This window comes from Octopus bimaculoides, chromosome 7 (assembly GCF_046866305.1).
Source record: "Octopus bimaculoides isolate indiv1 chromosome 7, ASM4686630v1, whole genome shotgun sequence".
Lineage (NCBI taxonomy): Eukaryota > Metazoa > Mollusca > Cephalopoda > Octopoda > Octopodidae > Octopus > Octopus bimaculoides.
In genome coordinates this window covers 2,638,097-2,664,466 of record NC_142934.1, presented here as the reverse complement: position 1 = coordinate 2,664,466, position 26,370 = coordinate 2,638,097, and the positions used below count along the sequence as shown (strand labels likewise).

General features: G+C 39.5%; 1 protein-coding gene across 1 annotated transcript in view; it reads left to right on the top strand.

Moving 5' to 3' along the window:
- The first annotated feature begins 4,772 nt into the window (after positions 1-4,772).
- LOC106872249 (uncharacterized) overlaps positions 4,773-26,370 on the top strand; it is a 37,590-nt gene continuing 15,992 nt past the window's right edge. The window contains exon 1 of the mRNA XM_089354585.1: positions 4,773-5,054. Coding sequence (XP_089210711.1) covers positions 5,003-5,054 — 52 coding nt within the window. The 5' untranslated portion in view covers positions 4,773-5,002. The remainder of the gene's footprint in view (positions 5,055-26,370) is intronic.

Below are 26,370 nucleotides of genomic sequence, written 5' to 3'. Positions count from 1 at the left end.
ACTGTGTGACCAGATGGGTAGGTTGAGTTCATCAGTCTCAGCTGGCAACAGACCTAAGAAGAAAACTCCAATTTGAGCATAAGAAGCTTGTAAGCCTTGTCAGGTTATCTAATTTGGAAAAGGAAAATCCTACGTGTCACGTATGTGCCAAGGACCTTGATGTTACTGCCCTAGCTTGTAAAGCCATGTTGAACTATGGGTACAAAGGATCGGGTCACTTTCGATCGTACTGCACTTCACTAAAAGTGTACAGAAATAAACATTATTTTCCCTCTTACTGTTTTGCTTCGTTTTGAAAAATAAAAATTCATTTTATGGTTTGTTATTGCTTATATTTTGGATTACATAATGTTTATGGAGACACCGAAGTCTTTTAAGTGCTTAATCCGGCCCTGCGTGCGGGTATCTGCGTTTGTCTTCCATCACCGCTTGACAACCAGTGTTGGTGTGTTTATATTATCGTAACTTAGCGGCTCGGCAAAATAAACAGATAGAATTAGTACTAGGGTTGATTCATTTGTCTAAAGATTCTTCAAGATGGTGCCCCAGCATAGGCCACGGTCTAATGACTGAAACATACGTTTATGAATTTGTGTTACATATAAGGATACATATCATAAAACAGAATAGACTTTGCGGAGCAAGTGTACACACGAGGACGAAAAGTGTCACTGAAGAGGTCACAGATGTGTGGCGAAAGAATTCTGGACAATGACGTGAGTTAGAATAAGAACGGAAATAAACGAGTGAAGAACGAAAGTATAGTGCGTGTGCTTATTTACTCTTTTACTTGTTTCAGTCATTTGACTTTGGTCAGGCTGGAGCACCGCCTTGAGTCGAGCAAATCGACCCCAGGACTTATTCTTTGTAAGCCTACTACTTATTCTATCGGTATCTTTTGCCGAACCACTAAGTTACGGAGATGTAAACACACCAGCATCGGTTGTCAAGCGATCTGGGGGGGGGGGGCAAACATAGACACACAAACATATACACACATACGTATGTAATATATATATATATACAAGTCAGTAAATAGTGGGGTTGTGTTAACCGCACGTGGAGAAATAATAGGAAAATGAAAAAAAGCCAGAATGCTGAACTGGAAGCATAATTTAATAAAGATTTTTTCTAACCGGTTTTCATTGCGAAGAAGCAAATTATCAAGAAGAAGGAGAATGAAAATGTTTTTTTACAAAGAAGTACAAAATGAAGAAAATAATATATAAAATTTGCTTCTTCGCAATGAAAACCGGTTAGAAAAAATCTTTATCAAATTATGCTTCCAGTTCAGCATTCTGGCTTTTTTTCATTTTCCTATATATATACAGACACACACACACACACACACACACACACACACACACACACACACACACACACACACACACACACACACATATATATATATATATATACACACACACACACATATATATATATATATATATATATATATATATATATATATATATATACATATATATATATATATATATATTCCCTTTGGAAATATGGTGTGCGTGAGAAGACCCGGCAAGCCGTGAAATCGAAATCGAATTAAATTCGACGACTGGCACCCATGCCAACGTCGTCTTCTTCATTGGAAACGAAACTCGGCTTGCGAAGAGTTATTGGGGCAAGCGAAAGCGAAACCGTCAATGGCACCTGTGCCCGGCATCACCTTCCTGGCACTTGTGGAAGATGGCACGTGTAAAGACATTCGAGCGAGATCGTTGCCAGTGCCACCGAAGTGGCTCCTGTGCAGGTGGCACGTAAAATACACCATTTTGAGCGTGGCCGTTGCTAGTACCGCATGACTGGCCTTCGTGCCGGTGCCACGTAAAAGCACCTACTACACTCTCGGAGTGGTTGGCGTTAGGAAAGGCATCCAGCTATAGAAACTCTGCCAAATCAGATTGGAGCCTGGTGTAGCCGTCTGGTTTCACCAGTCCTCAGTCAAATCGTCCAACCCATGCTAGCATGGAAAGCGGACTTTAAACGATGACGATGATGATATATATATATATATATACGACGGACTTCTTTCAGTTTCCGTCTAGAAATCCACTCACAATGTTTTGGTCGGCCCGAGGCTATAGTAGAAGACACTTGCCCAAGGTGCTATGTAGTGGGACTGAACCCGGAACCTTGTGGTTCATAAGCAAGCTACTTCCCACACAGCCACTCCTACACCTATTGCCCCCCCCCCAAAAAAAAAGAAAAAAGAATGACCGTCCCGAAATACCACAACATATACGTACGTATATTTACGTACGTGAGTCGTCTACGAGTCCATAAGTCAGGGAAAAGAAGCACTTGTGTATCTGTCAATAGAGTGTTGCAAGACTCCTGTTGTGAAACCCTGTGTTGAAACAGATACTGTTGTATCTCGGTACGGTCATTTTTTTGTTTAAATAAACACACGCACTATATATTCGTTCTTCACTCGTTTATTTCCGTTCTTATTGTAACTCATGTCGATTGTCCGGAAATCTTTCGCCACACATCTGTGACCTCTTTAGCGACACTTTCCGTCCTCGTGTGTGCTCCTGCTTCGCTTAGTCCATTCTCCCTAAGAATTATAGTGTAGGTGTTTATTTAGCCCCCTCCCCCCCAGACCGTCCAGAAATGTATATTGCACCAGCATGACCGCAGCCACTTGGCTGAAACACATAAATAAATAAATAAATACATATATATATACAGTGTACATTTAAACACACAAGAAGTATCCGTTATAGGTTCCTTCTAGCGTGCAAGGAATCCTATGACGGATACCTCTTATGTGTTTAAATGTACACTGTATTTATATGAATAATATATACTCTATTGACAAATCTTTTGACACGCTAGGCCACTGGTAGTAAAAATTTCTGAAACTTTTTATTACCCTGATATTAATAATTATATATATATATATAACGTCCTGTACCCTGATATGCATCTATATACAGTGGCTCAGGAACGAAATTTGCTTAGGGGGCGCAAACCCAGGTCCAAAATTTTTTACAAATTTGGTCTTGTTTTTTTTTTTCTGTTATTAATTTTTGTGATTTGTTCTTTGAGAAGGAACCTAACTTTAAGGTACTTTTTACACATCACTATTTTATTCACGGTTTTGTAAACCTGAGTAAAATAAGTAGGGCTGCAAATTTTGGTTCTGCACTCCGCAAAAATTCTAGGGGGTGCACTTGCACCACCTGCACCCCCTGTTCCCGGGCCCATGTCTATATAGATTTTAAATTCTTGTTTGATTCACTTGTCTGTGGAACAACAGCATAGTCGAGATGATATGTTTTCTTCTCTTACTCTTGTTTTTTGCAAACATCCTCAAAATGACTTTATAAAATGAAATTCCATTATGCAGCTGAGGAGTACATTTTCATTATACATTCTGTGGTGTTCTCACCACATGAATAAATGGAGCTTGTACGAAACGTACGTACTGCTATAACCTATTGAATTTTTGTTGCTTATCTTCAAATTTCTATATATACATGTAGATATAAGTATGTACATATATGTGTGTATACATGCATATATATTCTTTGTATTATATATATATATATATATATATATATATATATATATATATATATATATATATATATATATATATATATATATATATATATATATATATATATATATATATATACATTTATGAATTTGTTTTGCAAGATTCCTGATGTGATATTTACACGAACGGAATCGTGAAGAATTAGGAGAAAATGTATTTACATACATACATACGAACACACACGCACACATTTGTATGTATGTCTGTCGGTACGTGTATGTCGTCGTGGTGATGATGGTGGAGGTGTGTATGTGTGTGTGCATGCATATGTGTGTATATATATATATATATATATATATATATATATATATATATATATATATATATATATACATATATATATATATATATATATATATATATATATATATATATATATATATATATATATATATATATATATATGTATGTGTGTGTGCATGCATATGTGTGTATATATATATATATATATATATATATATATATATATATATATATATATATATATATATACTGTTGTGTCTGTTATACTTGGGAGTATATTATTGTTTGCTTTTGCTTTGGTAAAAACAATTTTACATCAAAATAAAGTGGCAGAGTACAAATTTATTATTCTTTAACATTCCGATGATGGCTTAGCTGACCGAAACTTCGAAGTCATTCTAAATACTATTCTTGTTAAAGAATAATAAATTTGTACTCTGCCACTTTATTTTGATGTAAAATTGTTTTTACCAAAGCAAAAGCAAACAATAATATACTCCCAAGTATAACAGACACAACAGTATATATATATATATATATATATATATATATATATATATATATATATATGTACAGGGTGTCTACAAAGTCTGGGTACGTGGAGTAAATAAAATCATAACATAAACAATTAAATATAAGAAATAATTTCTTTAAGTACGTGTTAATCCCCATGTACCCAGACTTTGTGGACACCCTCAATATATGTGTGTGTGTGTAGAGAGAGAGATAGATAGGCAGATAAAGAATTAGAGGGATGGAATTGGAACGAGAGGAAGAAAGAGGGTGGTGAAGAACGGAGAAAGTTGGGGAAGCAAGTGATAACAAGAGAGAGAGAGAGAAATATGGTAAAAAGAGGAAGGGAGAGAGGGAAAGAAAGCAGGAATCGAAATAGAGTGAAAGAGCGAGACTGCATTTATAAGTGGGTGGGTGGGGGGGGGCGGAGAACAGGCATTGAGGAAAGAGTAATGAGTGAGAGTGAGAGCGAGAGGTGGGAGAAAAGCTGGTGTAGTGAGATTGAGGTTTGGTTGTAGTCGTTGCTTCAGCAGCAGTTTGGATGTTTTATGGCAGAAGAAGTGAGATGAAGATGGATGTTTGGTTATTGAATGAAAGAAATGGACGAGTGGCTGTGGCCAATTGACCTCTCAGTCAACTTCATCAAACGACCAGTTTATTTCTATGCAATCTGAAGCCAGCAGACGACACTCAGAACCCGCTGTTTGTGTTTCAGGTAGGAATCTCATTTTTTCCCACCTTTATTTCTTTCATAACTTAAACACACCATCTGCGACCCAAAACCCTTTACTCTTCTGTAAATCTTCTATTGTTTCTTACCTCTCACATCCTCTCTCTCTCTCTCTTTTACCTTATTTCTCTCTCTATTCCCTCTCCCTCCCCTTGTTACTTGTTTCCTTTTATCACTCCCTTTCTCTTTCTCTTTGCTGCTTTTTTTCTTTACTTCCTTCTCTCTCTCCTTCTCTCTCTCTCTCCTTCTCTCTCTCTCTCCTTCTCTCTCTCTCTCTCTCTCCGTGCTCTCTCTTTGTTGATTCTTTCTCTTTATTCCTCTTCTCCCCTTCTCTTTGTTTTTAGATTTTCTTTTTTTTAATATTGTTATTTAACCCCAGGTCAGCAATGATCGAACAAACCAATGATTAAAGATGTTCCGGCCATGACCATCCCACCTTTTATTCAAATAGTGCATTTAAGATTACATAATCCAATATTGCCTATATTGTAACAAAGACAATGATTTGTGCACGTTTTAGTCACTATTTCTAGCTGGCCGAAGGGCCGCATCTTGGTTGTAATTGATTAAGATGTAAATGATGATGATGATTGCTGCTGCTGATATCTGGGCGCAGCAAAGGATCGACTCCAGTTAAATTTGTTTGCTTTGTGTGAGAGAAAGGAATATGGAATGTTGAGATGTTCATGCCTTCCTCAAGGAAGTCGCTACTGTATTACATCATCGCCTTCTTGAACACACACACACACACATTTTAAGAACGAAGAATATTTCGTCGGAGACGAATTAAATTCGATCGAGCGATTCTGCGACAAAATTATTGGCACTTTTAATGAGAGAGAGAAGACGAAGCAAAGCGAGCCAAACGTGAGTGAATCATTCAAACCATATATGTCAATGTGGGTGTGTGTGTGGTACAACAGTTTGTTTTGAGCAACAGTTTTATATTCACGTTCAATTCCCAGTAGGAACACACAACACTGTCATTCTATGGGACCCTCCTTGTTCTTGTTCGATCTGTTAGAAATAGCTGCCAAATCTCCCTCAAATCACACTCAGCCATTAGAAAAAGCCACATTGTATAATGTAATCCGAAATATTAAAAAAGACGGGATAGTCACGGTTGGAATCTCGTTGATCATGGGTTTGCTTAGTTACGATTGCCCTCGGGTTAAACAATACATACATACATGCATTAGTGAAGCTAGAATGTGTGCAACCCAGGGTGGCCCTTCCGTTTTCAGCCCCCCCTCCACCCCACAAAAAACACATATTGCCTACAGCAGACTCAAAAGTGGTGCTCCTTTAAAAGTGCCGCCCATTAGCGCCCAATCTCCCACCCCCCATCTACTAGCCACGCTAGTGCATACATTTCAATGGTAAGCTACCGACGTAACCTATATGTGATGACTTGATCTGCTAGGAATAGCTACCAAATCTGCTCTAAATTACATCATACGCTTTTTAAAATACATTGAAATAAAATTGGAGTCCCTTTAATAGTAGATTACAGCTGAAAAGGAATTGATCAGAGAATGGATAAAATAGGACAAGAGACACGTGGGATGGGGAGTTGCTGAAGGGGACACAATTATGTGTGATGAAAGATTTCAGAGAAAAAAAAAAATGACTGTCCTAAAATCTAACAATATCAGTTTCAACACCCAATTTCACATCAAGAATCTTGCAAAACAAATACATAAACATTAAAAGTGGTTGGCTTTGGATTAACTACCTGTTAATTTGCACACTCCTCAACAAACCATATTACTGAATTACAAATTAGTTTTGAAAGAATAAACTTAGGGTCAAAAGCACTCTGGTTGTGACCATCTTGCCATTTCTTTTTGAGTGTAGTGTATCTTGGATAGCATTAGCTATATGTCCTTTCCTCAGCTTACACTATACCATCCTAAAAATAGAGGGACAAAATGTAGTTCTTGGTATTTAAATTTTTTTTTTTTTCTGAAAAGGGAAAGATCACAGTTATCTTCTTGATCATGTGTGACTTAGCTTTACGAAGATTCTGACTCTAACCTCTGGAATATCATCCTACCCCCACCATTTATTAAGTAAAAATAGCTCTGCATATTTACCACATAGAGTTACTGTTTGACAACATGATGGCTCAGACTATGAGCAGTGTTATTGTTTGACAAAGTAACACATCTGCCAGGTCTAAAAATGCCCAAGATAGGACGACTATCACAATAATGTGTCCCTATGACTTCACCAAAAAGTTGAAACCACCTCAGTGTAAAGTAATGATTATATAGATATATCATCATCATCATCTATGTGTAATCATCATTGTCATTTAATATCCATTTTCCAAGCTGGTGTGGGCTGCACATGGTTTCACAGGGGCTGGCAATTCTGGAAGCTGCACTAGTTTCCATTCTCTCTTTGGCATGGTTTCTACAGCTGGATGTCATTCCTTATGCCAACCACTTTACAGTGTACTGAGTGCTTGTGCTTTTGACATGGCACCAGACACCAGCACTGACAGGGTCCCCAAGTACCTTGCAAGACAAAACCCCCTCAATTGGTAGAGGGAGTATTATTGATGGGATGTACCTTGGTACCAAGAGATTTAAGACAGAGCTTGTTTTAAATCTCTGAGCAAGTGACATACAGTAACACTACCAAATAGTAAAGTTTATTTGCCAACATAATGTGGCACTCCTATACGAGGACGCTGTTAGTGTTGTTTAGCCCCAGGAAAACATCTTTTCCAGTTGGTTACCGACACACAGTTTGTGCCCATATACAAGGGAGGTCATCACTCCCATCTCTTAGCCTTATGTGATACTCACAGACCTAGGGTTCTGAGAGTAACTACCCCAACAGTGAACATTGGACATGTAATATATGTAACCATGTTCTGTTGTCAAAAGCAGGATACGTGAATCATATGAAGTCACATGAAAGTCATAATGCCCAGATAGGTAATAATCTTGGACACCTACCACCTCTCATGACTTGTGTCATATGTCAAAAAACTTGTAAGACAATATCTGGACTTAAAAGACATATGCTAGTTCACAAAAGCCATTCCTTCAGAATCAGAGTCCAAAGAGCAAAAATGTAAAAGAAACTTGGATGATATCTGTCACTTATGTTTTAAACTCTGTCAGTCAGCAGTTGGTCTTAAAAGTCATGTAAGGGCTCATCAATGGATAGATTGTGCTGTGTGATGGGGTTGTGGTTTGTGTGCTGAAGGGAAGGCTATCGTCTGTCAAGATGAAGCAGTCATCATATATATATATCATCATCATCATCATCATCGTTTAACGTCCACTTTCCATGCTAGCATGGGTTGGACGACTTGACTGAAGACTGGTGAAACTGGATGGCAACACCAGGCTCCAATCTAAATTTGGCAGAGTTTCTACAGCTGGATGCCCTTCCTAACACCAACCACTCAGAGAGTGTAGTAGGTGCTTTTACGTGTCACCTGCACGAAGGCCAGTCAGGCGATACTGGCAACAGCCACGCTCGAAATGGTGTCTTTTATGTGCCACCCGCACAAGCCAGTCCAGGGGCACTGGCAACGATCTCGCTCGAAAATCCTACGGAGGCCAGTCAGGCGGTACTGGCAACGGCCATGCTCAAAATGGTGCATCTTATGTGCCACCCGCACAAGAGCCAGTCCAGGGGCACTGGCAACGATCTTACTTGGCTTGCCGGGTCTTCTCACACACAGCACATTTCCAAAGGTCTCGGTCAGTAGTCATCGCCTCGGTGAGGCCCAATGTTCGAAGGTCTTGCCTCACCACCTCAGCCCAGGTCTTCCTGGGCCTACCTCTTCCACGGGTTCCCTCAACTGTTAGGGTGTGGCACTTTTTCACGCAGCTATCCTCATCCATTCTCACCACATGTCCATACCAGCGCAATATATATATATATTGATAGAAAGGACAAAAAAGAAAGAAAGACGTTATGGCTACCGAATAAGTGTCACATATTTTTACAGATATATTTATATATATATATATATATATATATATATATATATATATATAAATAATATATATACATATATATATATATATATATATATATATATATATATATATATATATGGATATATGCATATGTTTATATATTATTTATATTATTATATGATCAAACGTCACACATTCTTTCCCAAGTAAGTTTTATATATATATATGTATGCATGTATATATGTATATATGATTGTATATATGTATATATGTATGTGTGCATGTATATATGTATATATATGCATGTATATATATGTATGTATGCATGTATATATGTATATCATCATCATCATCATCATTTAACGTCCGCTTTCCATGCTAACATGAGTTGGACGATTTCACTAAGGACTGGTGAAACCAGATGGCTACACCAGGCTCCAATCTGATTTGGCAGAGTTTCTACAGCTGGATGCCTTTCCTAACGCCAACCACTCCGAGAGTGTAGTAGGTGCTTTTACGTGTCACCTGCACGAAGGCCAGTCAGGCGGTACTGGCAACGGCCACGCTCAAAATGGTGTATTTTATGTGCCACCCGCACAAGAGCCAGTCCAGGGGCACTGGCAACGATCTCGCTCGAAAATCCTTACACATGTCACGGGTACAAGTGCCAGAAAGGCGATGCTGGGCACAGGTGCCATCACGATTTCGCTTTCACTTGCCCCAATAACTCTTCGCAAGCCGAGTTTCGTGTCCAATGAAGGAGACGACGTTGGCATGGGTGCCAGTCGTCGAATTTATGTATATATATATATACATACACATATATGTGTGTATAAATACATATATATATATATATATGTATGTATGTATGTAATTATGTGTGTGTGTGTGTGTGTGTATGTATCTGTTGTCCTGGATATGGTTTCAAACTGCATCTGGTTGTGGGGCACCAGTATGGGAGTTCCAGAGTTTTCAGAGTGTGGAACCAGCTCTTCGCCCCTATTGTTCCCAGGTCTACTTTGACCCAGAGTTGTAATGCTTGTTAGGTTTCTAGATATGGGTTGATTAGCATGTAAACCACTGGGAGTGAAGGACCCTTAGTTCTCATTGGAACAGGCTTCTAGGAGAAGGTAAACTTGTATTAAAAAAAGCCTGAAGTGCAGTTGTTTTCTGGTCATCTCATCCTCTGTGGTGCCACTGGTTTTATAGCTTGTTGCATTGAAAAATGGGTTCAGCACTGTGCTGCACTTTATCCACTCATAACAAATTGATGCACAGAAACTTCTTGAACTCTTGGAATGTTTGCATAGATTTACTGAGCTTAGGAAGTGGTCGTATGAAGTCATGAGTTGACTTCCACCGCTCGTGAGTGTGTGTGTGTGTGTGTGTGTGTGTGTGTGTGTGTGAGTAATCAATTGGTTTGGATCACAGTGATCATAATTATTAGCTTAGTAGCTTGCAGTATGCAATTGGCTTGCAGTTTACACTGTAGGAACTTTAATAATTAATTAATCAAGTAATAACATTTTCATTTACTCATTCCACCACAGCATTAAGAATATTTAATGATGTCAAGTACTTCACAACTCCAATCCCAGTCGTCACATTCGTTATGGATTGGGTTACTGATACAATATTAAAGACGTTTGATTGGCTAAATTCCCTTTGCAGCTCAACCTGTTATTGATAAGATTAAAGTGTATTTCTCTAGTTCAGTTCTCTGTGCTGGTGGTTTTGCTCTGTTCTCTAAATTTTAATCATGGTATTTATCAGCAAAACAATACACAACCTGTAGATTGGAGAAGGACAACTGGAAGTGGGCACCTGCCTCAGTGATTATTGTGGCTGTGGTTTTTGTAGGTTTTCCATGAGTAGCCCTCAAAGGTTTCCCTTCTTTTCGGCGAATTTGTCCGAGTCAAAATTGTTTGTCATTTCCTTGGTTTTTGTTATTCTTCCTTACATATGTAAATGTATCACAGTTGTCTCACTGAACTTTTATCACCAGAATTATTTATCAAAGCTAATGGTTTCTTATATTCTTATTATGCAATCAAATTTATTGGAATTTGACTCCCTTCATTATTGAATACCAGCAAATCTACCCATCTTCAATGGAGGCATAAAAGTGAGAAGGTAGAGGGTAATAATATCATAAAACTGTTGATAGATAAGAAATAGGCAGAGATATGTGAGGGTGGGGGTCTTGTGAGTTACCTGGTCACTAGTGCTAGTGCACTCTGTAAAGTGGTTGGCACTAGGAAGGGCATCAAGCCATAGAAACCTTCTTGCCAAAGTAGACAGTAGAGTCTGGTGTAGCCGGCACCCCTGGCTTGCCAGCTCCTCTCCAACCATCTAACTCATGCCAGTAAGGCATTAAATGATGAATGATAATGAAACGTGTGTGTGTGTGTGTACCTTCTTTACTTCTGTTTTGTGCTGTTCTTTATGTCAGCCCAACTTTGAATAATTCCAAAAACATCAATTTTTCTCTAAGATCAGTTTGCTAACTCTTCTGTGAATTTTTCTTCATTTTTAGATGAGAGGAATGCCTTCAGTGGTTCTGCCTAGTTGTAGACCACAGTTTTGGGCCTAAAATCTTCTTAGAAACACATTCTTCATGAAGGAGGTAGTAAGCTATGTGACATCTGTGTTATGTTTTCAATTCTTTTAGAAAATAAAATAACTGTGAATACTGTATACCCCATCTTCAAGCACTGCAATTGACATTAGAATTAGAAAAAAATAATTCACTCATACTAATTATATTAATTAATGCAGTATTTTGAAAAATAACAGGCTTTCACAGAATATATATTTTTTTTAAATGCTTGAGTAAAATTATATTGTAAATCCAATTTGAGTACATTTTTATGAAAGTCAAATCATTTTCTATGTTGGATTGGATGCAATAATTCTCAGAGAATCAATATTCTCAGACCAACTGAAGATTGTCAACATCTTTTCTGAGCAATTTCAAAATGCAGTGAATTCCTAAGATGGCATTTATTTTGTGTATTAATAAGGCCTGGGCAGGGATCACATTTGGCAGTTGTTGGTAGTAAAAGTTAATATCAATATTTTGCTGTGTGGAAAAGGAAAAATATTTGATATTTGTTGATTTGTATTAGTTTATATATGGTCTTAGAGACAGATATCATCATCATCAATGACATCATCATCATCATCATCATCATTTAATGTCCATGTTCCATGCTGACATGGGTTGGATCTGGCAAGGATCCGACAAGCGAGAGGACTGCATTAACTCCACTGTCTACTTTGGTATGATTGCCCTTCCTGATGCCAACCAGTTTACATCATATCGTGGGGGCATATTTTGTGGCACCAGCACACTTCTGAGGCTGGCATGCAACCGTGTAAACTACAAACACCCAAGAAAGGTAGCATTATACTGAGAGATGAAGGGTTAAAGTATAAGAAAATGGGCCCAGAGCAGAATAGGTTTGTTGAAGTAGAAGGGCTATGTAGATACTCGCATTTTCGAAGAGAAAGTTGGGGGGGGGGGTAATGATGGTGATGTCTGTATGGCCCTTCAAGGTACAAGATAACACATTATGTTGGAAAATATGAGTATATATGTGTGTGTAAAGGAAAGATGTGATAGTCATGGCTGAAACGACTTAGATTATAGTATCATAGTTTTGTCGGCACAGGACTGATTTGGGGGCCAAACAAGAAGACCAGCAACAGCCATCCTATGAAGGTGTTGATGGTAGGTGACGTTGACTGTCTTTTGTGGAATATCATCAGTTGACACCAGAAGAGATAATTAATGCAAGAACAATTTCTCACTTCTACCCCTCCCCCTCTCCCTCCATCCTCCTCCTTCACACCACTACTAACGTGTCTCTTCCCCCCATCCTCAGCCAAGTACTTCTGAAAGATTGCTGTGATGCATCCTAGATGTGAATGGAATTATAATGGAATACACTCACCACCGCAGACACGACCTCCATCACCCTCCCCTACTACTACTACTACTACTACTACTACTACTTTACAAAACAGTTTGCGTCTTGTACACGTGATTGCATGTGTGTTGGTTGTTTACACTGAGTGTGTATGTGAGACTATATGTATGTAGTGTGTGTGTGTATGTATGTGTGTGTGGGTTGGTTAGTGTTTATGTATGTCAGTTTGTGACTTTTATACGAGTCGACTGATGTATGTACGTAATACATATAAACATATACAATTATAAAAGGCTAAATCGACGTTGTTGGGATTTGAACTTGCAACGTTCAGAGCCGTAACTAAATTGTCTTTTGGTCATTTTGTCCAACTTTTTAATGATTCTATTAATCCTCTGCCTTATATGATTACGTATAGGCTAGAGTCTACGAGAAGGCTAGAAACACCAGCCAAATCTTCCTCAAATCACGTACTACTGTCTTTAAAAGACTCTCAGGACTCTTTGCATAACGTAGTCTTAACGTGTATTAATAAAGACAAGATGGTCACGGTTGGAATGCTTAGACCTACTCAGTTATTGTTCCCATCGGGCTACAATAACAAATCCTGATGTCTACGTCTACCTATGCGTATCTTTTAATAAATACATGTTTTATGAGTCACTGTATACTCAATATTCTGATGTAGAGCTTATATAATGTAATTTAATGTATACACTCGCGCAGATGTACTTTGGGACGGATGAAGATTAAAATCCGTGTTTTTAATGTTAATTATTCGTTTGGCTTACAGTATTTAGCATGTATACCTTTGCATGTATGTATGTATGCGCATATGTGTGTGTATATGTATGTTTGGGTGGTTGCATGTATAAAAGGGAAGTGGTGCCTTTATATGCTGGCACATGTGACGCTATTTAGAGACGGATGTGTATATGTACAGCTCTATTCATTTGCTAGTATGGAACATATAAACGCTTTTCTTAGGCACAGACATATACACATTTGTGTTTGTGTGTATAAACGTTCTATACATCTCTCTGTATGTAGAGGTGAGCGCAATGATGTTTTTATTTAAAAAAAGAAAATGCGTGTGTGCGTGTCTATGCCTGTGTGTGTGTGTGGATCCATTCTCGCCCGTTTTATGAAAGTAAAGGAATGCATGTTACGTTTCCCACCTCCCTCTGACATACATGACTGTAACGCTAGTCTTACTGCCTACATGTATGTGTGTGTTACCCACCTGCATGGATGTGTTAGTGCGTGTATGTGAATCTAAGCTTGCGTATGAGTATAAGTGTGTGTGTGTGAGCCCGCGCGCGTGCGTATGTGTGCGTGCGTAAGCGCGTTAGTTTGCATGTGCGCGTGGGTGTGGAAGCTGTGCGCAACTCTATCACTGTTTCTAATTTGGTATCTCTGGAATTTTGTCTTCAGCTGAATGTAGAGATACTTTGAGGAATGTGTGTATAATATCTTGGCATAGAACGGGAAGAAATAATCAGTCTTTAAATACACACCAACACTCACGCATTACGGGCTTTGTGTCAGTGTGTGTTATGTGTGTGTATACGTATATGCTTGTATGTATGTATGTATACACACACATACAATATATATGTGTGTGTGTGTGTGTGTGTGTGTGTATGTATATATATATATATATATATATATATATATATATATATGTATATTGTATATATATATATATATGTACAACACGCACACACGTGCAACACAATACATGAAGGAGAATGCTAATATATTTTATTCACAGCCAAGAAGCTCTTGGGCTGTGAATAGAATATGTTAGCATTCTCCTTCATGTTGTCTTATCATTAGTATTAATATATGTGTGTGTGTGTGTGTGTGTGTGTGTGTGTGTGTGAGAGAGAGAGAGAGCGAGAGAAATTAAATAAATGACAAAAGAACAAGAAATTATGTAATGTTCTTCAACAGCTTACAGTTGTTTCTGCAATATAGTGCCATGCACTCATAACCGAGTGATTGTGTATTGCCTTATAGTTCATCAGTGCTTTTGTCAATTCACAGATTTTTTATTTTATTCTGTATTCAACTAATGCATTTTTCTGAAGAATATATTGAATTCTAACACAAAGTCATTAATACCATTATGTCCTAGGGAGATATTAAAATATCTACATATATTGTTCTGTTATTATTGGATCAACAAAATAAATACGCCATCCAATGAAAGATAGATATCATCTAATACCTATAGGGTGTAAATTTGAGCTACTCTTCATTTCATGCCTCTGAAAATATGAGAGTCAGATAAGCTTCCCATGGAACTATTAACAATAGTTTGAATTTTTAACCCTGTGTGTATGAATGAGAACAGCTGTATAAAAACATTATGAGATGAAATAGTGAAGAATGACCTTCAGATGTTGAGCCCCACAGGAAAGATGACATAGGATGAGATACTGGTGATCTGCTGTGCTTGAGAAGGCCTGTCCGTCTATGCAAAAATGGGGTGGAGCTTGGCCCAGTCCTCTGGCTTGCCAGCTCCTGTCAAGTCATCCAACCCCTGCTCGCATGGAAAACACATGGGTCAGTTGAAACAAATGCCACCTAAAACATTCTTAATAACATTCTCCACGTGAATCCTGTTTCTGTTAAGTATTAGATTAGAAGTGACAATTTAAAATATACAGTGATTTAAAATAAAGGTAATGAAGATCAAATGTACTGGTGCCTTGGTTATAAAGACTCTGGATACTGGTTCCTGGAAATGAAAGCGATGGGCAGTGGTCTCTGGAAATAAATGCTGTGAGAAGAGGTCCCTTCTATCTTTGCCTGTTAAAGATAACAAATAAATAAAAAAGCAATCAAAAAGAAGAGAATACTTGTTTTTAGTTGTTTGGTATGAAGGAAGGAATGTGTTGAAGGGGTTTTGTAGGGATCGTGGAGATTGGTGGGATTGAACAGGTGCAGGAAAAAAACATGGATGGAGGATGAGTTGGGTATTCAAGAAAGGAGATATTCTGGGGAGAAGAAGTGGGAATAATAGTAAGTGTGGGGCTAGTAGAGTGGGTTCGATATGGGTGATGAAAAGAAGAGAGATGAACAAGTGAGGAGGGTCTGAGCAAGGGTTTCCTGAAAGCAGTCAGTTGTGAGGGGCAGAGGCCATTATAGTAGTGATAGAAAAGGCAGACAGAGGACACAGTATGTCTGTGGGTCAGAGGCTGGAGAGACATCATGACAAATAGTCATGTGGCTCTGTTTTAGCAATGGTATCCAGAATGTTTATATGCAAAGAAGCAACACTGTTCCAGGCAAGGAACTGGTTTATTCCACAATTGGTTCTTACCTGAGGTTTGTTGAATTTTTATTTAATGATTAATACATATTTAGGTATGTAAACATTTACATCCATAAGTATATTGATTGACGCTGGAGTGGTATTGATTAACAAAAATGAGTGAGCTGGATTTCTTTAAGATTATGTTAAGGAATGTGAATAAGGAATAAAAGGTTAAACTTATTTTTGTCTTTGTTGTGTGTGTGTGTGTGTGTGTGTATATGTGTGTAGTAGTAGTAGTAGTAGTAGTAGTAGTAATAGTAGCAGCAGCAGCAGTAGCAGTAGTAGTAGTAGTAGTATGTAGTTTTACACCTGACATACTAAATGCCTGTATAATTTTCAGTAATGTAAGGTGTGACAATGTTTCTCAAATAAAACTTGTAATTCATTTACAAAACTTTTTTTATGTTGCCATTCTTTTACAATTCTGCTAGAAATACTCACCGATACCAATGTCTGGTTTGAAAGAAGAATACTTTGCTCCATTTGATGGTGACAACATTTCAGTTGTTGATGTTGAAAGTCTGACAGATGACAATGCAGCTATCACAATTTCATCATCATCATCAATCACAGCTGCATTGTCATCTATCACAATTTCATCATCATCAGTCAGCTGACAATGCAATTGTGACTGATGATGATGAAATTGTGATAGATGACAATGCAACCATGACTGATGATGGAGTTGAGGCTGATGATGTAAATGGGATTTGAAGTTGATCATGTGGAATCTGATAGGGAAATCCTGTGAAAGCAACATTTGTTCCATTTCTGTTGCCTGTGACAAGCTGTGTGCCATCATTAAGACAGATGGAAGTGGACTGTGATAATGAAGTAATTAAGGCTATTCCTCTAGATTAGTGCAGTTGTAATTATATATTGCTAATGAAATACCATTTACTGCCTCTCACACAGATATATAGTCTCAACTAAATAATTGTATAAATATATAAAAAGAAATATAAATAAATGTATATCATGACCTGACACACACACTCTCTCTGTCTCTCTCTCTCTCCCTCTGTCTCTCTCTCTCCTTCTCTCTCTCTCTCTCTCTCTCTCTCTTTCCTATCCCTTGTTAGATACCTTCATTTATAACTTCTAACATTTCCCCTCTTTCACTCTACAACTTATTTTCTCTCTGTCTCTCTCCTTCCCACTTTCTTATGACATGTAGCTTCTGCTTCTTCTTCTTCTTCTTCTTCTTCTTCTTCTTCTTCTTCTTCTTCTTCTTCTTCTTCTTCTTCTTCTTCTTCTTCTTCTTCTTCTTCTTCTTCTCCTCCTCCTCCTCCTCCTCCTCCTCCTCTTCTTATGGCCTGGGTAAAGGGCCTCTCTCTCAAAGTGAAAGGCAAATTGTATGATGCCTGTGTGCAAACAGCTATGCTACATGGCATTGAAACATGGGCCATGATTGCTGAGGACATGTGTAGGCTTGAAAGAAATGAAGCCAGTATGCTTCATGGGATGTGTGATGTCAGTGTGCATGTTCGACAGAGTGTAAGCATCTTGAGAGAAAATGTGGGCATAAGAGGCATCAGATGTGGTGTATAAGAAAGACAGTTGTGCTGGTATGGTTATATAAAGTGTATGGACAAGGACAGCTGTGTAAAGAAGTGCCAAACTCTTGCTGTGGAGGGAACCTGGAGGACATGCAATGAGGTGGTGAAGCATGATCTTTGAACTTTGGGCCTCACAGAAGCAATGACTAGTGACTGAGACCTTTGGCAATGTGCTGTGCTTGAGAAGACCCATCAAGCCAAGTGAAATTGTAGTCATGGCTGATGCTGGTGTCACGTAAGTGGCACCTGTGCCAGTGGCATGTGAAATAGCACCTTTTGAGCATTGGGCCTCACGGGGGCAAAGTGGTTGATTCCAGTGGTACATGAAAAGCTCCTTTGAGTGTTGGGCCTTGTGGAGGCAATGACTGAAACCTTTGGCATTGTGTCGTGTTTGAGAAGAAGATCCATCAAGCCAAGTAAATTAACAGTCGAGACAGATACTGGTGTCACACCAGGGAGGAAAACTAGAAGTTGTTCATAGCTTCTGTTACCTAGGTGATCAAGTCAGAAGCTGGGGTGGATGCTCTGAGAGTGTAGCTGCTAAGAGCAGGGGCAAAAACGACCCATCTCCAGCATGCTTGAGGTGCTGATACCTTCAAAAAACTACCAACATCCTTTATGAAGGTATCGGCACTTCAAGCATGCTGGAAATGGGTCGTTTTCATCCTTGCTCCCTTAATATAATTATATCCATACGTATATTATTATTAATTTAATGTATAAATTGCCTATAAATTTTTATAGCATGCTGACTATTTTATAAAAATCATTAACATGATTTTTATCCTTATATTCTATTATGAATTATATATATATATGTCTTTATATATACATATATAGTTGAAATTTATAGAAAAACAAAAGATATAGACAGGTGTAGGAACAACAATTAAGGGCATTAATTAGTTTGACGCTCGGGGAAAATGGAGAAGTCTTTTGTTTTGAGCCTATGCTCTTCAACAGAAAGGAATAAAAGGAAACAAACAGAAAGAGAATGAAAAAAAAATCCGTAGCCTAGTGGAACTGAACCTGAAGCCATGTAGTTGGGAAGAAAACTTTTTACCTGCACAGCCATGCCTAAAAACACAAAAATAAAGCAACAGCAAAAGTATAAAAACATATATATATATGAAGAACCCCCCCCCCCCCCCCCCCAAAAAAAAACCTTCTCCATCAGATGATATTGAAGGTTATAATTAGCAGCAGGCCTATCTATACTAACTGCAAATACTGTATAACTCAATAAGATAAATTGAAACCATCTGTTAAAGTAATTCTTGTTTGGCAGTTTAGTTGCTATACATATTGGCCCAGAGTCAAAGTAATTCTCTGGCTGGGCCCTTGCTATTCTAAGTTATCTGCAAGGAAAACATTCATGGAATGTTGGCGGGAAATGCAAGGCTGAAGACAGTAAAGTAGTTGGAGGATGATAAATGGGTGTAGAATATTGTCGATTCGGTTAAGAGAATTTTCAGTTCAGTTTTTATTTATTTATTTAACTGATTTTATAAAATTTAGGGAAACAATAAGAATTTTAAAAAGTTGTCTTATATATAAATTAGAGGAATGGGATGGGTTGTGCTCCTGTGTTTTGCAGGTTTTGTTGTCTATCATGATGTCTAGACTGAATATCTACAGGTCTGTGTGTACCCCCCTCCAACTATCCTTCACCATCTGTTTCCTGATACTGCTCAAGTTCTTCTTTTTCTTTCCCTCTTATTACTCATTTTCCTAACAACACACTTTCTCCCCTTAGTCTCTCCTTTGCTTACTTTCCATCATATTTTAACTTTTTTCTTATTTGCCCTCTCAGTCTCTTTATTCCTGTGAATTACAAGATGACCTCACCAGTGCTGGTGCAATGGTAGATTCACTGGCAAATTAAGCAAAGATAATGTGAGGCTGAGAGAAGTAATTAGCCATGCTGGGGTGAGGAGGTGGGGGTATGCCAACCTCTCTGCTGTCGGTGCCATGGAGAACGCAGCCAGTACACGCTGTAGAGTGGTGTTAAGTAAACCATCTAGCTGTAGAAACCATGTAAAAACCTGATCCCTATGACCCTATCCAAAAGGGCTGCAACTTTAAGAAGAGGCTCAGATCTTTATAAACCATCAAATCCATGACAGCAGAGAAACATGTAAATTGGTGATGATGAGATATATAGCATGCCATACACATGCCACAGCACTGGGCCTTTTTTACTGAACTACCACTCTGTCCCTCATTTTTTTTTACCCCTAACAATGCATCTTCTCTGTTATTCTCTCTGCAATCATCTTTTCACAACAATAACACCTTTCCTTATTTAAGTAACTTTATCCAGCAACTTGGCTCAAAAGTCATCTCTTCCATTCTCTCTTTCAGTTTGGGAAACTATTTCATCTTGTCACCTACAAAATAACCTCACCAAGTACACTCTGTAAAAGGGTTGGCATTTGGAAGGGCATCTAGCCATAGAAACCTTGGCAAAACTGAGATATTGAAGCATGACATGGTCCTCTGACTCCTCAAATTCTGCCAAGCCATTGGGGTCAAGAAATATAAAGGGAATGGTCAGCTGAAGGACAGATAGTTGTCTTTTCAGTTTTGGCTGGCAAACTCTTAATCACACCTGATCATAAGGTCGTCAGGGTTTCAGTTGCTGGACCAGGCCACTCATTGTGCTCTTCAGCAAAACACTTCATTTCACATTACTCTGTAATCCCTTTGACATCTGACTTGTGGCACATTGTGGCACATTGTGGCACATTGTGGCACAGACCATGTTGATTTGATGGAGGGAGTGAATTAATGCACAGCACAATCATTTGATCACTGTAAGAAAAAATCACCTGTGCAGGTTGTTTGACAAGAAATTCTGGAGCCTTCATCTGTCGTGACAAAAGATTCCAGTCATGGCTTCACAACTGATGTTGGCTGCCAAAAGACTCTGATATCCCTTCCAAAGATAAAAGTATTTTTTAAAAAATCAAAAAATATGAACTAGATTATGGCTGGGAAACGACAGCTTCCCCTCATCACCCTCATTTTCCACCATGGCCTCAAGATGCAATTCCTCACTGTGTCTGTGGGGAGATCTTTGTAAACATCCTTCATCCTGGTCACTAGTTCAGCCTTGTATGTATGTATGTATGTATGTATGTATGCATGCATGTATGCATGTATGTATGTATGTATGTATGTATACTTGCAGAATTGTTTATTTTGTTTTATGTATTCTCATGCATATACTTGCATATCTAGATATGTTTATATATACTGAAATTATAAACTTTTGGAAAGTTTTACAGATTTTTACAGTTCCAGTGATGGCTTGGATCTGTAATCTTCAAATTAGCTTTCTCCTTTCTGGTTCTGAAGCAGCTAGAGGTACGATAGTTTGACCAAAAGAACCGGCTATTGTATGCAAAATTAAATACTGAAAAAAATGCATTTGGCCAAATTTAGACATACGACAGTTGACATAATAGCAATGATTAATGCATCTATTTGTGTGTGTGTCTGTGTGTCTCACGTGATTTGTAAACTATCAGATGTTGTACATTGCTGGTCACAATGCGTTTATCACTTTAGCTTATGAATGATGCTACTCTGCTGCCAAGGTGGACAGGTCAACATTCTCCCCGATTGGAAGGCTCTGTGTTACAAGAGGTAACCCACTTGCAGGCGAGTGGACTGAGGCAATGTGAAATGAAGTACATTGCCAAAGAACATAATGTGCTGATCAGTCTGGAAATGAAATCCACTTTCTAGCAACTGTGGTTCCCTAACCACCAGACCACATGGCTTCAGATATATATATATATGTATATGTGCCACCTCACTCTCCCGCGAACATCTTGACTCGTTCCTCTCTTTCGTTCAGTCTTTCCATCCTGCCCTCCACTTCTCCTGTACTGTCTCTGACACCTCTGTCCCCTTTCTCAACATTTCGGTCAGCATCCTCCACTCCGCCCTTAGCACCTCCATCCACTACAAACACACAGACTCACACTCCTATCTCAACTTCTCCTCCTCCCACCCTAGACACACAAAACTTTCTATCCCCTATTCCCAATTCCTCCGTCTACGCAGACTTTGTAGCGACAGCCATGATTTTGAGACTCAGTCTCAACTCATGGCTCACCACTTTAGCCTGCGTGGATATCCACCCACCACCATCCACACCGCCCTTGCCAGAGCACGTTCTGTGGACCGTGCATCTGCTCTCTCCCCCCGAACCCGCCCTGCCGTTTCCCGCCTCCCTTTTCCCCTTACCTACCATCCCACCACCCTACCCCTCCAACGCTCCATTCTCCGAGCTTTTCGGCGCCTCCAGTCCGACCCCTCCACCTCCCACATCTTCCCTAATCGACCCCTCCCCTCCTTCAAACGAGCCCACAACCTACGGGACCTCTTGGTCCACAGCTTCTTCCCCAACCCAACCTCCTAACCTGGCTCGTTCCCACGCTGCCGCACTTGCCCTTACCTCTCCAACACCACCCTCCTCACCAGCACCCATCACCGACCCTATCGCATCACCGACTCCTTCACCTGCACGTCTACCAACATCATATATTGCCTCTCCTGCTCTCTCTGCCAATCCCTGTACATCGGACAAACGGGGCGCCGCCTGGCCGACCGATTCGCGGAACATCTCCGAGATATCAACGTCGGCAATGACACCCCGGTGTCACGTCACTTCCGTTCTGCTGGCCACTCCTTGCGGCAACACCTGTCTGTGTTTGGATTGTCCATGCACAGGGGCCATCCGGACTCCCGTTTGCGCCGTGAACAGGGATTAATCTTCTATCTTCGCTCCTTTGCGCCACATGGGCTCAACTCCCCTCCACTCTTCATCTAACCCCCTCCTCCTGTCTCTCTCCCCCACCCTCCCTCCTACCACCCATCTCTCCCCTCCCCCACCTCCTGCTCCGATTCCTACTTCTTTGTATGTCTCTTCACCTCTCTTCATACTTCTCTCCACTCCCACTTCTCTTCACCCCTACTCTTTCTCTCCTCTCTCTCACTCTCTTCTCTCGTACTCCCCCCTCTCTCACTCTTACTCTCTACACTCTTACTCTCCTACTCTCTACGCTCTTACTCTCTTACTCTCTCACCCTTACTCTCTTATTCTCTTACTCTCTCACCCTTACTCTCTCACTATCTTCCCCTCTCTCTCACTCTCTTTCTCTTCCTCTCTTTCTCTTCCTCTCTTTCTCTTCCTCTCTTTCTCTTCCTCTCTTTCTCTTCCTCTCTTTCTCTTCCTCTCTTTCTCTTCCTCTCTTTCTCTTCCTCTCTTTCTCTTCCTCTCTTTCTCCCCCCCATACCCACCTTCCCCTCTTTCTCTCCCCCCATACCCACCTTCCCCCTCTCTTAATCCACCTTCCCTCTCTTATACCCACCCTCTCTCCTCTCTTCCTCTCCCCTCCCATACCCATCTTCCCCCTCTCTTACATCCACCTTCCCCTTCTCCCTCCTCGTCAACACCCTCTCATAAGCTCATCCCACCACACCCCAACACACTCCTACTCTACCTTCCCACTCCACCCCATCCAATTCCTTACACCCACCACCCACCCCTACCCACAGACCCCTACCTCTACCCCACACTAAGCCTAACCCACACTCCACCCATGCCTTCCCCACCTCCCAACACCCTCACATCACACCACACCAATACCCTCGCATCACACCACGCACACCACACCAATACCCTAGCATCACACCATGCACACACTACAACTGACCAACTACTAACTCCCTTTCTCCCTTTCTCCCTTCCCCATTTTCACACTACATACGTCAAGATCACCAGCAGTCTACCTCCCACACACAGCCCCTCGTTCCCGATCACCGTTTGTTATCTCCCCCTTTCTTAGCTCTCCTGAAATAAGAATTTCTAACTTCCGGTCAGTCATTGTTATGATCGGCCATTATTATGATTGACCGTTGACTGAACACTATTCAATTTTTTTTCTCCGTGTTTTTCTCCTTGTCTCCGTATTCTTTCTGTTGAAGAGCGTAGCTCGAAACGTCAAAGACTTTCCGTATTCCCGAGCGTCATACTAATATATACTTTTGTTATTTACACCACCTGTCCTCGTCTGTTGTTATTATTTGTATATTCTCCCATATATATATATATATATATATATATATATATATATATATATATATATATATATGTTTATATTTATATACCTATCTTTAGACAGCTATATAGAAATCTAAAGAGATAGGCAAACAGGTTGATAGATCGATGAACAGACAGACAGACAGATAAGTGGGTATGTAGGTAGACAAGAGCTGCAAGAAAACAGTTTGACATCTTTCAATATTTCTGATTGACAATTTTGTAGAAGCAAAGGAAAAAAAAATGTGAAAATAATGAGTTATTTTAGAGGTGGGGAGGTTGGCATGGCAGAGGCTGGGTTAATGTCAGATGTCAACAGTTAATAGTAGGTGGGGTGGGGAGGGGAGAGAAGGAGGCAATGGAGAGGTGGGTGGAGAGAGAGAGAGAGGAAGTGTGTGTGGTGGCAACAAGGAGATAGGGAAGTTGATTTTTGTGATAGTGCAATGGAAAATAGTGTTAATTGATGTAAATTACAATGGTAGTGTGTTGTTGTCTGCTGTTGGATACATGATAATAATGCTGCTGCTGCTGATGATGATGATGATGATGATGAGGTACATGGTTATATTCTGATGGTACTGGTCATGGTGATAATGATGATAAAAATAATGATTTTGATGGCAGTGGTGACAGTGATGGTGATGATGATGTAGAAGTAATAGTAGTAGGCCACACTCAAAATGGTAAATTTTACGTGCCACCTACACAAGATCCAGTCCAGCGGCACTGGCAACGACCTCGCTCAAATGTTTTTTCAAGTGCTACTGGCACAAGTACCAGTATGGCGACGCTGGTAACGATCACGCTCAAATGGTGCTATTTATGTGCCACTGGCACGGAAGCCAGACAGCTGCTCTGATCACGCTCGGACGGTGCTCTTAGCGCTCCACTGGTACAGGTGCCGTCACAATTTCGATTTCGCTTGCCCCAACAGGTCTTCGCAAGCCAAGTTTAGTGTTCAATCAAGGAGACATTGGCATGGGTGCCAGTCGTCGAATTTAGTTCGATTTCGATTTTACTTGCCTCAACAGGTCTTCGCAAGCCGAGTTTAGTGTCCAATGATTTTTTAATGTTATCTTATATAATATTATATTCATAGTTAATTATGTTATGTTATTGGATTGTCAATTGTATCTCTCTATTTAATTTATTGCTTATATACAAATATATATATATATATATATATATATATATATATACATACATATATATATGTATATATGTATGTATGTATGTATATATGTACACACACACATATACACATATATAGACATATATACATATCATGAAAGTTGAAGCACCTCAAAGGTCAATTACAAAAACGATAGATGGCACGACAGGGTCAAGTAGAAAAGCTCAAGCTTTCTTCCCTCCAATGTCACCATGCGCTCGGCATCATCTGCATCATGTGGAAAATATTCCATCAGCGTTGCCCAAATGATGTTGGTATCACCTTTAAAATACACCCAAGAATTGGGCCCCATGCTATCCGCGCATGACATGAAGCATACATCACACCACAACAATACAGCCCAATTATTCCACCTCAATTGGCCCCACCCTCTTCAGCATTACATCAAAACACATCAAAGCAGAAACAGACCCCATGAAGTTCAAGAAGTCTTTGGATAAATTCCTTCGTGAAATCCCGGATAAACCTGCTACAGCCGGATATGTCTCCGTAAACAATAACTCTCTATTTGAGTGGACCATGTTGTCCGATTCCTGATTTGAATGACTTCGCCAGGTGGTGCTGTTAAGTTAGACATGGTCAGGGCCAATACTGGCCAAAACCTATCGAAGTATCAAAGTATATATATACACACACACATACATACGTGCATACACACACACATATATATATATATACTTACACACACACTTCATACACACACATACATACATTTATGCATATACAATACATAGATACAGACGTACATACATACTGATCCACACACACACAATAAAGGAAAACAGATATTTATATCCACTTTTATTCAGCAGTTAATTACCTCTTTTCATTTCTGTACATGAATAAAACTGGATAGAAATCTCTGTTCTCCTTTATTATAAATTCATTATTTTCTCTACCGTAAACATGCAGTCTTTACAGAGCCATATGGATTTACTGATGTGAAGATTGACTGAGGTTAGGAAAGCAAACTAACTGGAGGTTTTTTATATACACTCACTGAGGTTAGCCAGCATTAATAACCGGTAAAAGCGACTACGCTACCCACTTGGATTCTATGCCCTATCAACCGAAATTTGGAAATGTGTGTGTATCATCATCATCATCATCATCATCATCATCATCGTTTAACGTCCGCTTTCCATGCTAGCATGGGTTGGACAATTTGACTGAGGACTGGTGAAACCGGATGGCAACACCAGGCTCCAATCTAATTTGGCAGAGTTTCTAC